This window comes from Coregonus clupeaformis, chromosome 1 (genome assembly GCF_020615455.1).
Source record: "Coregonus clupeaformis isolate EN_2021a chromosome 1, ASM2061545v1, whole genome shotgun sequence".
Taxonomy (NCBI): domain Eukaryota; kingdom Metazoa; phylum Chordata; class Actinopteri; order Salmoniformes; family Salmonidae; genus Coregonus; species Coregonus clupeaformis.
The window spans coordinates 94,238,492-94,254,529 of NC_059192.1; the positions used below are offsets into that span (position 1 = coordinate 94,238,492).

At 45.8% G+C, this 16,038-nt stretch overlaps 1 protein-coding gene across 3 annotated transcripts in view; it reads right to left on the reverse strand.

Annotated features, from left to right (window-relative positions):
• Positions 1 to 12,988, reverse strand: part of LOC121584835 (G protein-coupled receptor 137Ba) — an 18,335-nt gene extending 5,347 nt beyond the window's left edge. For 2 of the 3 annotated variants that reach the window (XM_041900993.2, XM_041900983.2), the window contains exons 1-4: positions 12,491 to 12,988; positions 8,162 to 8,211; positions 6,876 to 7,098; positions 5,608 to 5,757 (exon numbers count right to left, since the gene is read on the reverse strand). In XM_041900993.2, coding sequence (XP_041756927.1) covers positions 5,608 to 5,757; positions 6,876 to 7,098; positions 8,162 to 8,211; positions 12,491 to 12,853 — 786 coding nt within the window. In that variant the 5' untranslated portion in view covers positions 12,854 to 12,988. The remainder of the gene's footprint in view (positions 1 to 5,607; positions 5,758 to 6,875; positions 7,099 to 8,161; positions 8,212 to 12,490) is intronic. The other variant, XM_041901003.2, reaches the window with a different exon arrangement.
• Between the last annotated feature and the right edge of the window lie 3,050 nt (positions 12,989 to 16,038).

Sequence of the window (16,038 nt, forward strand, 5' to 3'; positions counted from 1 at the left end):
ACATGAGGACAAAGATCGTACTTTTTGGAGAAATGTCCTCTGGTCTGATGAAACAAAAATAGAACTGTTTGGCCATAATGACTATCGTTATGTTTGGAGGAAAAAGGGGGATGCTTGCAAGCCGAAGAACACCATCCCAACCGTGAAGCACAGGGGTGGCAGCATCATGCTGTGGGGGTGCTTTGCTGCAGGAGGGACTGGTGCACTTCACAAAATAGATGGCATCATGAGGAAGGAAAATTTGGTGGATATATTGAAGTAACATCTCAAGACATCAGTCAGGAAGTCAAAGCTTGGTCGCAAATGGGTCTTCCAAATGGACAATGACCCCAAGCATACTTCCAAAGTTGTGGCAAAATGGCTTAAGGACAACAAAGTCAAGGTATTTGAGTGTCCATCACAAAGCCCAGACCTCAATCCTATAAATTTTTTTGGGCAGAACTGAAAAAGCGTGTGCGAGCAAGGAGGCCTACAAACCTGACTCAGTTACACCAGCTCTGTCAGGAGGAATGGGCCAAAATTCACCCAACTTATTGTGGGAAGCTTGTGGAAGGCTACCCGAAACGTTTGACCCAAGTTAAACAATTTAAAGGCAATGCTACCAAATACTAATTGAGTGTATGTAAACTCCTGACCCACTGGGAATGTGATGAAAGAAATAAAAGCTCTACTCTCTACTATTATTCTGACATTTCACATTCTTAAAATAAAGTGGTGATCCTAACTGACCTTAGACAGGGAATTTTTACTAGGATTAAATGTCAGGAAATTGTGAAAAACTAAGTTTAAATGTAATTGGCTAAGGTGTATGTAAACAAATGACTTCAACTGTATGTTGTGACCACAGTATTCATACTGTATATAGCCATGTTATATATTATGACCTCAGCACTACACACCTGATTCCAGTGTTTATCCTGGTAATGGGGTAAGGTTTGATGAGTTGATTTTAATTTTTTTAAATGTATTCATTTAAATTAAATCAAAGTTTATTGGTGACGTACACAGATTTGCAGTTGTTATTGCACTTGTGTGTCTAACTCCAATAGTGTAGCAACAAAACAACAATTCAAATGTAAAAATATAGAAATTAAGAAATATCAGAAAGAACAATGTCAGAGTCCGGAATATATTTATATATACCACTACCAGTCAAAAGTTTGGACAAACCTACTAATTCAAGGGTTTTTCTTTATTTTTACTATTTTCTACGTTGTAGAATAATAGTGAAGACATCAAAACTTTGAAATAACACATATTGAATTATGTACAGTAGTATTCAAAAGTTTTGAGAATGACACAAGTATTGGTCTTCACAAAGTTTGCTGCTTCAGTGTTTTTAGATATTTTTGTCAGATGTTACTATGGTATACTGAAGTATAATTACAAGCATTCCATAAGTGTCAAAGGCTTTTATTGTCAATTACATTAAGTTTATGCAAAGAGTCAATATTTGCAGTGTTGACCCTTCTTTTTCAAGACCTCTGCAATCCGCCCTGGCATGCTGTCAATTAACTTCTGGGCCACATCCTGACTGATGGCAGCCCATTATTGCATAATCAATGCTTGGAGTTTGTCAGAATTTGTGGGTTTTTGTTTGTCCACCCGCCTCTTGAGGATTGACCACAAGTTCTCAATGGGATTAAGGTCTGGGGAGTTTCCTGGCCATGGACCCAAAATGTCTATGTTTTGTTCCCCGAGCCACTTAGTTATCGCTTTTACCTTATGGCAAGGTGCTCCATCATGCTGGAAAAGGCATTGTTCATCACCAAACTGTTCTTGGATGGTTGGGAGAAGTTGCTCTCTGAGGATGTGTTGGTACCATTCTTTATTCATGGCTGTGTTCTTAGGCAAAATTGTGAGTGAGCCCACTCCCTTGGCTGAGAAGCAACGCCACACATGAATGGTCACAGGATGCTTTACTGTTGGCATGACACAGGACTGATGGTAGCGCTCACCTTGTCTTCTCCGGACAAGCTTTTTTCCGGATGCCCCAAACAATCGAATTACTTTAACCCAGTACTCAGCAGTCCAATCCCTGTACCTTTTGCAGAATATCAGTCTGTCCCTGATGTTTGGTCCAAGTCCATATTATGGCAAGAACAGCTCAAATAAGCAAAGAGAAACAACAGTCCATCATTACTTAAAGACATGAAGATCAGTCAATACGGAAAATGTCAAGAACTTTTAAAGTTTCTTCAAGTGCAGTCGCAAAAACCATCATGCACTATGATGAAACTGGCTCTCATGAGGACCGCCACAGGAATGGAAGACCCAGAGTTACCTCTGCTGCAGAGGATAAGTTCATTAGAGTTACCAGCATCAGAAATTGCAGCCCAAATATAAACTTCACAGAGTTCAAGTCACAGACACATCTCAACATCAACTGTTCAGAAGAGACTGTGTGAATCAGGCCAAATTGCTTCAAAGAAACCACTACTAAAGGACACCAATAAGAAGAAGAGACCTGCTTGGGCCAAGAAACCAGAGCAATGGACATTAGACCGGTGGAAATCTGTCCTTTGGTCTGATGAGTCCAAATTGGAGATTTTTGGTTCCAACCGCTGTGTCTTTGTGAGATGCGGTGTGGGTGAACGGATGATCTCCACGTGTGTAGTTCCCACCATAAAGCATGGAGGAGGAGGTGTTATGGTGTAGGGGTGTGTCGTATCGAGTGAGTGGTGGCAATTATTGCTGATAAACAAAGGAGTCCGCTCATACTGAATCCTTGATCATAAGTTTATTCAGATCACAAGCTTCAGCATAAGTGACAGGTGACATGACACCCGGAGAGCGACGCCTCAGAATGGCTGCTCTGCCCTTTCTGTAGTCTAGCCCCTATTTATAAACAATGCAAAAAGATGCTCCCTCTTCTGGCCAATCACCAGTCTCCCCTGTCTACAACACACTTCCTGTCTGTTGTATGTGGCGTTACACTAAAACATTCCCTCTTGATACTAAAATCAACATTCTTTCAGTTCCACTTAAAAAACATTTAACACCATCATAATCTCAATACACTACAGGTGCTTTGCTGGTGACACTGTCTGTGATTTATTTAGAATTCAAGGCACACTTAACCAGCATGGCTACCACAGCATTCTGCAGCGATAAGCCATCCCATCTGGTTTGGGCTTAGTTGGACTATCATTTGTTTTTCAACAGGACAATATCCCAACACACCTCCAGGCTGTGTAAGGGCTATTTGACCAAGAAGGAGAGTGATGGAGTGCTGCATCAGATGACCTGGCCACACACACAACACACACAACACACACACATAAACACACACACCAACACAACACACACCACACACACACACAAAAACACACAACACACACACAACACACACAAACACACACACACACAAACACACAACACACACCACACACACACACACATGCAAACACAACACACACACACAAACACACACACACAACACACACCACACACACACATGCAAACACAACACACACACACCACACACACACAAACACACAACACACAACACACACCACACACACACACACAAAACACAACACACACACACCACACACACACACCACACACATGCAAACAAACACACACACACACACACACAAACACACACACAACACACACCACACACACACACACCACACACACAACACACACACACACACACACACACACACACACACACACACACACACACACACACACACACACACACACACACACACACACACACACACACACCACACACACACACAAACACAACACACACACAACACACACACAAACACACAAACACACACAACACACACCACATACACACAATCCCCCGACCTCAACCCAATTGAGATGGTTTGGGATGAGTTGCACCGCAGAGTGAAGGAAAAGCAGCCAACAAGTGCTCAGCATATGTGGGAACTCCTTCAAGACTGTTGGAAAAGCATTCCTCAAGAAGCTGGTTGAGAGAATGCCAAGAGTGTCATTAATGCTGTAGGTGGGTGTAGTGGTGGAATCAAGCGCAGGACACCGAAGTATAGTCCAAAAGACTTTAGTGGAATATCCAACAAGGAAAACAGAACAAACTTGCCCGAAGGCGAAACTACGCACGTAGGCGACAAACAAAAGGCGCACTACACAGGTGCGTAAAACGCTCCAACACAGTGGAGTAAAGCTCAACCGAGCGAATAAGGAAATCGACAAGCAAACATACGACAGGAACAATCACACACAAACACAGACACACCCAACGAGACTTAAATAGAACACTAATGAGGACTAACTAGACACAGGTGTACAACATCAAGACCAAACCAAACGAACATGAAACATAGATCGGTGGCAGCTAGTACTCCGGGGACGACGACCGCCGATGCCTGCCCGAACCAGGAGGAGGAGCAGCCTCGGCCGAAACCGTGACAAAGAGTGTGCAAAGCTGTCATCAAGGCAACGGGTGGCTACTTTGTAGAATCTCAAATATATAATATATTTTGATTTGTTTAACACGTTTTTGGTTACTACATGATTCCATATGTGTTATTTCATAGTTTTGATGTCTTCACTATTATTCTACAATGTAAAAAATAGTAAAAATAAAGAAAAACCCTGGAATGAGGAGGTGTTCTAAAACTTTTGACCGGTAGTGTATCTAATTTTTGACTGGTACTGTACATATATATATATATATATATATATATATATATACAGTACCAGTCAAAAGTTTGGACACCAGTACTAATGATGTATATATATAATTGTGTGTGTATAGACAGCACAGACATTATATGAATAGAAAAGGTGTGTACGGCAGTAGTTCTGTAGGATGAACCAGCACCACCCCTGTGGGGCCCCTGTGTTGAGGGTCAGCGTGCTGGAGGTGTTGTTGCCTACCTTCACCACCTGGGGGCGGCACGTCAGGAAGTCCAGGACACTTTTGGACAAGGCGGGGTTCAGACCCAGGGCCCTGAGCTTAGTGATGAGCTTTAAGGGTACTATGGTGTTGAAGGCTGAGCTATAGTCAATGAACAGCATTCTTACATAGGTATTTGTCATCTCCAGATGGGATAGGGCAGTGTGCAGTGCGATGACGATTGCATCGTCTGTGGATCTATTGGGGCGGTATGCAAATTATAGTGGGTCTAGGGTGACAGGTAAGGTAGAGGTGATATGATCCTTGACTAGTCTCTCAAAGCACTTCATCATGACAGAAGTGAGTGATAGTCATTTAGTTCAGTTACCTTCGCTTTCTTGGGTACAGGAACAATGTTGTACATCCTAAAGCAAGTGGGGACAGCAGACTGGGATATGGAGAGATTGAATATGTCCGTAAAAACTCCAGACAGCTGGTCTGCACATGCTCTGAGGACGAGGCTTAGGATGGCGTCTGGGCCGGCAGCATTGAGAGGGTTAACAATGACTTAGTCACCTCTTATCCAGAGCAACTTACAGGAGCAATTAGGGTTAAGTGCCTTGCTCAAGGGCACATCGACAGATTTTTCATCTAGTCTGCTCGGGGATTCGAACCAACATCCTTTCGGTTATTAAGCGCTAGGCTTTCTTCAACCTTTGATTAGTGGAATTAGGTGTGTAGCGAAAGACACTGTTGTACGGTATTACCTGGTCAGATACATTGTACCAGTCGTAGTCGAAAGAGTTGATGCTCTTGATGTTGGTGAGGGCCAGAACCAGCAGGTTGTAACAGGCTCTGGATGTGTAGAGTAGGGTGACTGTGGCTCCTATGGCTGTCACCTGGCACACCGAGGTTCCCTGGGCAGAGGAATAGGAAGGAAAACACACTGTCTCAGATCGTTTTGGCTCTGTGTGATCCTACAACCTGGTCCCAGTTCTGATGTCTCCTATGGTCCTCAACAAGTGGACAGGACAGGCCAGCGAAGCCAGTACACACCAGTAACAAAATAACTATCCAACTGGTCGTCCAGACACACAGCAGGGCACAGGGCAGGCGCCGACCGCGTTGCAAACAAAACACTCGTCATGCGTAAGGAAGTGGAAAGTGCACTCAGGAATCTCTCCATCTTTCCCTCTCTCTCTCTGTCTCTCTCCCCCCACCCTTTCTCTTCTAGCACAGATTAAACAACCTATACAGTCCATTACAGGTTGTATTTGATGAAGGGACATTAAAACGCCAAGCAGAGCACTCAATGCAAATGGAGAAGACTGAGAGGTTTATTTGTTAAAGTGGAGGCCTGATAGTGTGTGTGTGTTTGTGAGTGTTAGACCTGGGTTAAAATATTATTTCAAATACTCAAATACCATGCATTTAACCCAGGTATTTGAAAATAGTCTTTGAAATAAGTCTTTGAAAATACTATTTGGTTTTTACAAATAACCATTCAAATACTCAAATAAAAGTACTTGTTTTGTGATGTGTATTTAAAAATACTCAAATTTACACAAAACAAGTATTTTAAATACCAGATACTCAAATACACACTAAACAAGTATTTTAAACACCAAATACTCAAATACACACAAAACAAGTATTTTAAATACCAGATACTCAAATACACACTAAACAAGTATTTTAAATATCAAATACTCAAATACACACAAAACAAGTATTTTAAATACCAGATACTCAAATAAACACAAAACAAGTATTTTAAATACCAGATACTCAAATACACACAAAATATGTATTTTAAATACCAGATATTCAAATACAAACAAAACAAGTATTTTAAAATACTAGATACTGAAATACACACAAACAAGTATTTTAAATACCAGATACTCAAATAAACAGAAAACAAGTATTTTAAATACCAGATACTCAAATAAACACAAAACAAGTATTTTAAATATCAGATACTCAAATAAACATGTATTTAAACCAAGGGTTGGTGTGTGTGTACATCTCTTACCTTGGACTCCAGGTAGATATTAGCCAGGGACATCTTGGCGATCTTGTAGAGGCAGAGGGAGAGGGAGATGGCACACAGGACAAACAGTGTATCGTTGATGGCTACTCGGACCAGTACAACGGTCTGTGCCTCAGCGGTGCTCATCCTCACTAGCAGGGCACAGGTCACGTTTACTACCAGGAAGACCATACTGATGGACAGGAAGAGGAGGCACAAGGGTAACCTGGGGACACGTAAGAGGTTAGAGGTTAGGGGCACAGGTCAGGTTTACTACCAGGAAGACCATACTGATGGACAGGAAGAGGAGGCACAGGGGTAACCTGGAGGACAGGAAGTAACATTGTTAGAGGTCAAAGGTGAAGGACGGGTGTAGAGGTCACAATAAATCAATCAAATTGATTGATTGATAATGTCCTTTTGCAACAGCAGTTGTCACCAAATGCTTTAAAGTAACCCGGCCTAAACCCCAAAGAGGAAGTAGTTCAGAAGAGAGAGCACAGTGTGACTATGGAGTACGTAACAGTACAATTCTACATCACCAAACAGCTCTGCATCAATATTGATACACTACATGACCAAAAGTATGTGGACACCTGCTCGTCGAACATCTCATTCCAAAATCATGGGCATTAATATGGAGTTGGTCCCCTCTTTGCTGCTATAACAGCCTCCACTCTTCTGGGAAGGCTTTCCACTAGATGTTGGAACATTGCTGCAGGGACTTGCTTCCATTCATCCACAAGAGCATTAGTGAGGTCGGGCACTGATGTTGGGTGATTAGGCCCGGCTCGCAGTCGGCGTTCCAGAGGCAGTTTGGAACTCGGTAGTGAGTGTTGCAACCGAGGACAGACTATTTTTTACGCGCTTCAGCACTCAGCGGTCCCGTTCTGTGAGCTTGTGTGGCCTACAACTTCGCGGCTGAGCCGTTGTTGCTCCTAGACGTTTCCACTTCACAATAATAGCGCTTACAGTTGACCCGGGGCAGCTCTAGCAGGGCAGAAATTTGACGAACTGACTTGTTGGAAAGGTGGCATCCTATGACTGTGCCACGTTGAAAGTCACTGAGCTCTTCAGTAAGGCCATTCTACTGCCAATGTTTGTCTATGGAGATCGCATGGCTGTGTGCTCGATTTTATACACCTGTCAGCAACGGCCGTGGCTGAAATAGCCGAATCCATTAATTTGAAGGGGTGTCCACATACTTTAGTATACATAGTGTAGTTAGGATGGAACATTATTGTAGTGCTTTTATGTTGAATGGTGCTTTATTGTTTATTAAATCTTACCTGTACTTCAGAAGCTCTGGTGCATATTTAGATTTAGCCTTGAACACAACCTGTAGAAAGACAAATGACCTTTAAACCTCCTGTATATTCTACTGTATCACATGTTCTGTGTTTCTCTGAAAGGGTTGAACTAACAGGCTCTCTCACTTCTGTTTTCTCTCTGTCCTAAAGACACCAAACATTCCTCTGAAACCTCTGGGTTCAGAATAGCTGAGTTCAAAGAAGTAGAATGGCCATAAGATACAGTTGGTAGGCATCACAGTAGTTAGTAGTAGTTGGAGTGTCTCTCGACCTTCCTAGATCCACTGACATCTACTGGGTCCACTGACTGCCATCTGCTGGGTCCACTGACTGCCATCTACTGGGTCCACTGACTGACATCTACTGGGTCCACTGACTGCCATCTGCTGGGTCCACTGACTGCCATCTACTGGGTCCACTGACTGCCATCTGCTGGGTCCACTGACTGCCATCTGCTGGGTCCACTGACTGCCATCTGCTGGGTCCACTGACTGCCATCTGCTGGGTCCACTGACTGCCATCTGCTGGGTCCACTGACTGCCATCTACTGGGTCCACTGACTGCCATCTACTGGGTCCACTGACTGCCATCTACTGGGTCCACTGACTGCCATCTGCTGGGTCCACTGACTGCCATCTACTGGGTCCACTGGCTGACATCTACTGGGTCCACTGGCTGACATCTACTGGGTCCACTGACTGCCATCTGCTGGGTCCACTGACTGCCATCTGCTGGGTCCACTGACTGCCATCTACTGGGTCCACTGGCTGATACAAGGAATGCTTCTGTTGTAGGAGCAAGACACAGTCCATGTTACTAGTCTGAACTACCTCTCTTTCTCTCCCACCAAACATGTCCAGTCTGAGCAGGCTAGCACAATGATGATTAGTAAAGTGTTCTGTAGTCTAACTCAGTTTATGGAGCGTTTCACAGGAGGCCATGCTTTGAACAAATCCTAAACTAGACAAAACTATGTTGCAGCTCTCTGCTCCGGCGTCTGTGTCTGTCTGCTGTGCCAAATGGTCAGAGAGAAACCAAATCGTGGCCTTCACCCCCTGACCTCTGACCCCTGAGAGACACGAGCTGTGTTCGAATACGCATACTAACGCACTAACCGTACTATTTGTGACGTAAACTGGGTATGTAGTATGCTTATTGGTCATAGTATGGATATAGTTGTGCGTTCTCAATGGACATTCGGGTGCGTTCGTAAACTCGCTCTGGCTATCTACTCCGATCTCAGAGCACTCTCGTCTGAGTGTACCAGAGCGCAGAATAACTGATTAATTTACGAACGCTCAACACCTGTTGAATATAGCCGGTGTCAGTAAACGTCGGCAAAAAAGCGCAATTAAATTGTTGCCAGCAGCACAGTTACAATCACCAACGCTCTGGATAACATGAAAACAGCCTAACCAGCTCTGCTAGGGCGAGTACAATGGTCAGAGTGAGGTGTTCTCTCATTTGTGTCAGGAAGTAGCTAGCAAGCTAGCCAACGTTAGCTTGGGTGCTTGACTGCCATTGTGAGGTCAGAACGCTCGGATCAACCCTACTCCTCGGCCAGAGCGTCCAGTGTGCGCTCTGAAAGCTCCGAGAGCGAAACGCTCTGAATTTATGAACGCCCAGAGTGCACTCTGGCACTCCAGATTGAATTTACGAACACACCCGAAGTAATTTGTTATGCTAACAAGCTAGCAAGCGGTTGCATAGCAACAGCATCAACTTGCGGTAGACAGGCGAAGCTCTACTCAACTGAAAGGATACCGTTCGTTTACAGTATACTACAATTAACTAATAATCAGTGGCGATTTTAGCATGGAAATCTTGGTGGGGCAAAGACATATTTGTAAAATAAATTAATACATGCCAGCAAAGACAGCAAAGCCACAAAAAAATAAAATAAAAAAGCCACTACACAACACAACACTAAACAACACATGAATAGCACTATAACGGTGACAAGCGGTGCCCACAAACTGTTAGGGCCTCCATAAAGCTGTCCCAACAGCAGAGTCCCAACAGCAGAGTCCCAACACCTTACCACTGCTACACCTGGCTATCAGCGGAGCCTTGTCTGGCAGCGAAACAGTTCATTCAGCCTCGTTTACTGCCTTTTAAACAAACATAGCTGATATGGCTGACTTGCTTAAACAAATGTGGTTTCTACTGACAATTGAGATGTACAAACTATGGCATAAGGGGACGACGAGCGGATACGAGGCAATCCGTAATTTCAAGATGTTTGGACTCACCTTGTTGTGCTGTGCCCACTTGAACAGGAAGGTGGCGCGGCGGTCCTTCGTGGGAAAATTTTGTCATCAAACTTTGTCATCAAAGTCTGGCATTCCCTGGATTAATGGTGCTTTCAAGACAACTGGGAACTCAGGAAAAAACAAGGTTGAATCATGATGATGTGTGTGATCTTCAAGTCAGAGCTCTAGAAAGAGGCCCGAGTTCCCAACTTGCAATTCCGAGTTGGGTGACACTTCAAAATATTTTTTTCTGAGTTCCCAGTTGTCTTGAACTCACTGAAGTCAGATTTCCCAGCTCCGAGTTTCCAGTTGTTTTGAGCGCGGCAGAAGTCATGCTGGATAGACAGCATTGCCAATGTTGAATGTTTATCATTTTAAGCTTGGAAAAGGGACCCTTAAACTCAGACTTGGACCACACATCCACTCCACTGAATAGCAGGCTAGTGATTGCTTTGCAATGCTTGCAGTTAGCCACTGATTCCTTCCAAACCACTCATTGTTGAATTTGCGATTTCCAACTTGTTGTGTAATGTTTATGTCCAATGGCCGATGAGCACCGATTCATTTTATCTATCATTTCTCTTCATATGACAAGGATTGAAAAGGATTTGCCAGGAGATTGTCGACTTGATTCATGATGATGACTGCTAGCTTGCTAGCTAAGATTTTGAAAGTATGATGTTGACATTATCAGTCCAATCAAAGCTACGGTAGATATATAACGTGATATTTATCTGTGGCCAATGACCTTGAGTCTTCTTGGATGGGCACTTCTAATGTAAATCTATGGCAGCACCCAAAGGGGCTTGAACTGCTTTGCTCTCCCTGTAGATTCTGCGGTGACGTAGTGACAGAACACTGAGCCAATCACAGCACAACTAGAGAAGATTACCAACCCCTACGCTCTGTATTTTCCACTGGCTGCCCCACCACCACAGAAAGCACTGAGCTAGGCTGAAACACCTGCATTTTGGAGCTGCTTTACTCAAGAAAGCAAAAAAGAGACCATGTTTGTAGTTAGCCACTGATTCCTTCCAAACCACTCATTGTTGAATTTGCGATTTCCAACTTGTTGTGTAATGTTTATGTCCAATGGCCGATGAGCACCGATACGTTTTATCGATAATTTCTCTTCATTATTTCTCTTCATATGACAAGGATTGAAAAGGATTTGCCAATAGATTGTCGACTTGATTCATGATGATGACTGCTAGCTTGCTAGCTAAGATTTTGAAAGTATGATGTTGACATGATCAGTCCAATCAAAGCTACGGTAGATATATAACGTGATTTGACGTCATTTTATCTGTGGCCAATGACCGTGAGTCTTCTTGGATGGGCACTTCTAATGTAAATCTATGGCAGCACCCAAAGGGGCTTGAAGTGCTTTGCTCTCCCTGTAGATTTTGCGGTGACGTAGTGACAGAACACTGAGCCAATCACAGCACAACTAGAGAACATTACCAACCCCTACGCTCTGTATTTTCCGCTGGCTGAATGACGGGTCGCCACTGCTAATGGCATATAGCATGTAGTATATACTCATTAAGTGTGTAGTATACAGTGTGTTAGTATTAGTTATTGTTAGTATGGATATTCGAACACAGCTCTGGTCTCAACAACCTACAACTTGATTGGTCTCATACATTTGGATCTGCTCCACTTGTATAGTGTAGCTTCCTTGCCTGTCGGCCCAGAGCTGGGCCCGGAAACAGAGACCGTCGGCACACAACAACACTCACCACCCATTCTCGAGTCACAGTTGACTTTTAGATCTTAGGAAAGGTGACGTCACTGCACAATATCGATAGATTTGCTACCAGCGCACCATAGTTAACTAGCTAGCTATTTCACATGGACTACACTGACCTGTGCTAACACAGAGACAGGATCCACACAGAGACAGGATCCACACAGAGACAGGATCCACACAGAGACAGGATCCACACAGAGACTGACTCAACTGTGCCAAACTCACCTGTGCTAATCTCACCTGTGCTAACACAGAAACTCAGCTGTGCTAATCTCACCTGTGCTAACAAACACAGACACTCACCTGTACGAAGTAGAGGTTCATGAGGCTGAGGGTGAAGAACTGAAGGCAGACGGGACTGCAGTAGAGCAGCCAGAAGGGGAAGGGTGCCAGGGTGTTGGCCGTCACAAAGTTCCTGAAGTAGAAGGAGAAGAGAACGGCCCTCAGCGCAGCCCACAGCAGACACAGGAAGAGAAACACCGTCTGGTAGCTCAACCTCTTGTGTTTGTAGCGCAGCACCATCCACAGCTGTAGGTAGATGAAGAGGAATAGCAGGGAGTAGAAAACAGTGTAGACCACAGTGAGACCTAACTTCACGTAGTGGGGTACGGCCGGGGTCAGGGTGGGGGGAGACAGGAGGGATAGATCCCTCACCTGGGCCTCCATGGCTGTCTGACCTAGCTGGTTTTACCAGGGTTTTCCGTGGATCTCCTGGTTCTCCTTGGTTGGAGTAAAGCAAGCAGAGTGAGGGCCTCTCCTCTCCTCTCCTCTCCTCTCCTCTCCTCTCCTCTCCTCTCCTCTCCTCTCCTCTCCTCTCCTCTCCTCTCCACTGTAGTAGCTGTTCCTCTCCTTCTCTCTGCCTGGCTGGTTCTCACTGGCTGCCCCTTGGATCACCTAGGCACAGTGGGGGCCTCTCCTTTCCTCCTCTTCTTTCTTCCTCCTCTTCCTCTCCTTCGGTGCGCTGTAGTGACTGTTCCTCCTCTCACAAGCCGTCCTCTCTCTCTCTCTCTCTCTCTCTCTCTCTCTTCCTGGTCTAAAGCACGACAACACAGACACAGCTCTCTCTCTCTCTCTCTCTCTCGCCTGACAGAGCAGGAGGCAGAGAGAGCGATTGCGCAGAAAGAAAAGGACAAGAGAGAAAGAAATGGTGTGAGTGAATGGGGGTGTCAAGCTCTAAGCGGAAAGAAAATAACGGAGAGCCGAGCCAGTGGCTGAACGCTGAGTCACATGATCTGGGTTGAGAATGAGGCGTTTGTCAGGCTGGAGGCTGGAGGCTGGGTCTGTGGGCAGGAAGCTACGTTACAGGACAGTAGGCTGTGCTGGGCTTTGAGCTCAGAGGGGGAAGAGAAGAGGAGGGGAGAGAGGAGGAGTACAATCCATTCCCTGGTTCATTACGTTATACGCTACGTACTCAGCTGACGCAGGCTACAGTACCTTTAACCCTGGACTGGAGCTTCCCACCACTGACCGACTGAACTCCCCCTGGACTGGAGCTTCCCACCACTGACCGACTGAACTCCCCCGGGACTGGAGCTTCCCACCACTGACCGACTGAACTCCCCCGGGACTGGAGCTTCCCACCACTGACCGACTGAACTCCCCCGGGACTGGAGCTTCCCACCACTGACCGACTGAACTCCCCCGGGACTGGAGCTTCCCACCACTGACCGACTGAACTCCCCGGGACTGGAGCTTCCCACCACTGACCGACTGAACTCCCCCGGGACTGGAGCTTCCCACCACTGACCAACTGAACTCCTCCGGGACTGGAGCTTCCCACCACTGACCGACTGAACTCCTCCGGGACTGGAGCTTCCCACCACTGACCGACTGAACTCCCCCGGGACTGGAGCTTCCCACCACTGACCGACTGAACTCCCCCGGGACTGGAACCCCTGGGAATGGCTTTGTGAACATGAAAATAATATTTTGTTTCCCAAAGCAAACAGATATTTTTTGTGCTCTTATGTCTCTCTGTGTGATTCCAGTACTATTGTGGTCGCAGTACTCCATTCATTACATAGAACCTTTCAGGGTTCTGTACTGACTCAGTCTAAGCTGCTCTTCAGGACTAGACTTAATATGTGTCCGGGAAACCGGCCAAATGCCTTACAGCGGCATGACCAGGGGCATGGTTAAGGGAATTCTGACCAGGGGATTGTGTTGGTGGACATTAGCAGGAGGTTCTCTCTACAACCCAGAGTGCGTTGGGCTGTCCAGAGAGTACAGAATGCTAGCAGGAGCAGGGTTTGGGCTGTCCAGAGAGTACAGAATGCTAGCAGGAGCAGGGTTTGGGCTGTCCAGAGAGTACAGAATGCTAGCAGGAGCAGGGTTTGGGCTGTCCAGAGAGTACAGAATGCTAGCAGGAGCAGGCTTTGGGCTGTCCAGAGAGTACAGAATGCTAGCAGGAGCAGGGTTTGGGCTGTCCAGAGAGTACAGAATGCTAGCAGGAGCAGGGTTTGGGCTGTCCAGAGAGTACAGAATGCTAGCAGGAGCAGGGTTTGGGCTGTCCAGAGAGTACAGAATGCTAGCAGGAGCAGGGTTTGGGCTGTCCAGAGAGTACGGAATGCTAGCAGGAGCAGGGTTTGGGCTGTCCAGAGAGTACATAATGCTAGCAGGAGCAGGGTTTGGGCTGTCCAGAGAGTACAGAATGCCTGCAGGAGCAGGGTTTGGGCTGTCCAGAGAGTACAGAATGCTAGCAGGAGCAGGGTTTGGGCTGTCCAGAGAGTACGGAATGCTAGCAGGAGCAGGGTTTGGGCTGTCCAGAGAGTACGGAATGCTAGCAGGAGCAGGGTTTGGGCTGTCCAGAGAGTACAGAATGCTAGCAGGAGCAGGGTTTGTTATGGTTGGTATATTTTCATGTCACAGGACGACAAGGGCAGCTACTCTTCCTGGGGTTTATTATGGATCCCCATTAGTTCCTGCCAAGGCATCAGCTACTCTTCCTGGGGTTTATTATGGATCCCCATTAGTTCCTGCCAAGGCAGCAGCTACTCTTCCTGGGGTTTATTAAGGATCCCCATTAGTTCCTGCCAAGGCAGCAGCTACTCTTCCTGGTGTTTATTATGGATCCCCATTAGTTCCTGCCAAGGCAGCAGCTACTCTTCCTGGGGTTTATTATGGATCCCCATTAGTTCCTGCCAAGGCAGCAGCTACTCTTCCTGGGGTTTATTATGGATCCCCATTAGTTCCTGCCAAGGCAGCAGCTACTCTTCCTGGGGGTTTATTATGGATCCCCATTAGTTCCTGCCAAGGCAGCAGCTACTCTTCCTGGGGTTTATTATGGATCCCCATTAGTTCCTGCCAAGGCAGCAGCTACTCTTCCTGGGGTTTATTATGGATCCCCATTAGTTCCTGCCAAGGCAGCAGCTACTCTTCCTGGGGTTTATTATGGATCCCCATTAGTTCCTGGCAAGACAGCAGCTACTCTTTCTGGGGTTTATTATGGATCCCCATTAGTTCCTGTCAAGGCAGCAGCTACTCTTCCTGGGGTTTATTATGGATCCCCATTAGTTCCTGCCAAGGCAGCAGCTACTCTTCCTGGGGTTTATTAAGGATCCCCATTAGTTCCTGCCAAGGCAGCAGCTACTCTTCCTGGGGTTTATTATGGATCCCCATTAGTTCCTGCCAAGGCAGCAGCTACTCTTCCTGGGGTTTATTATGGATCCCCATTAGTTCCTGCCAAGGCAGCAGCTACTCTTCCTGGGGTCCGGCAAAATTAAGGCAGTTATACATTTTAAAAACATTACAATACATTCATAACAGATTTCACAACACACTAAATGTGTGCCCTCAGGCCCCTACTCCACCACTACCACATATCTACAGTACAAAATCCATGTGTACGTGTG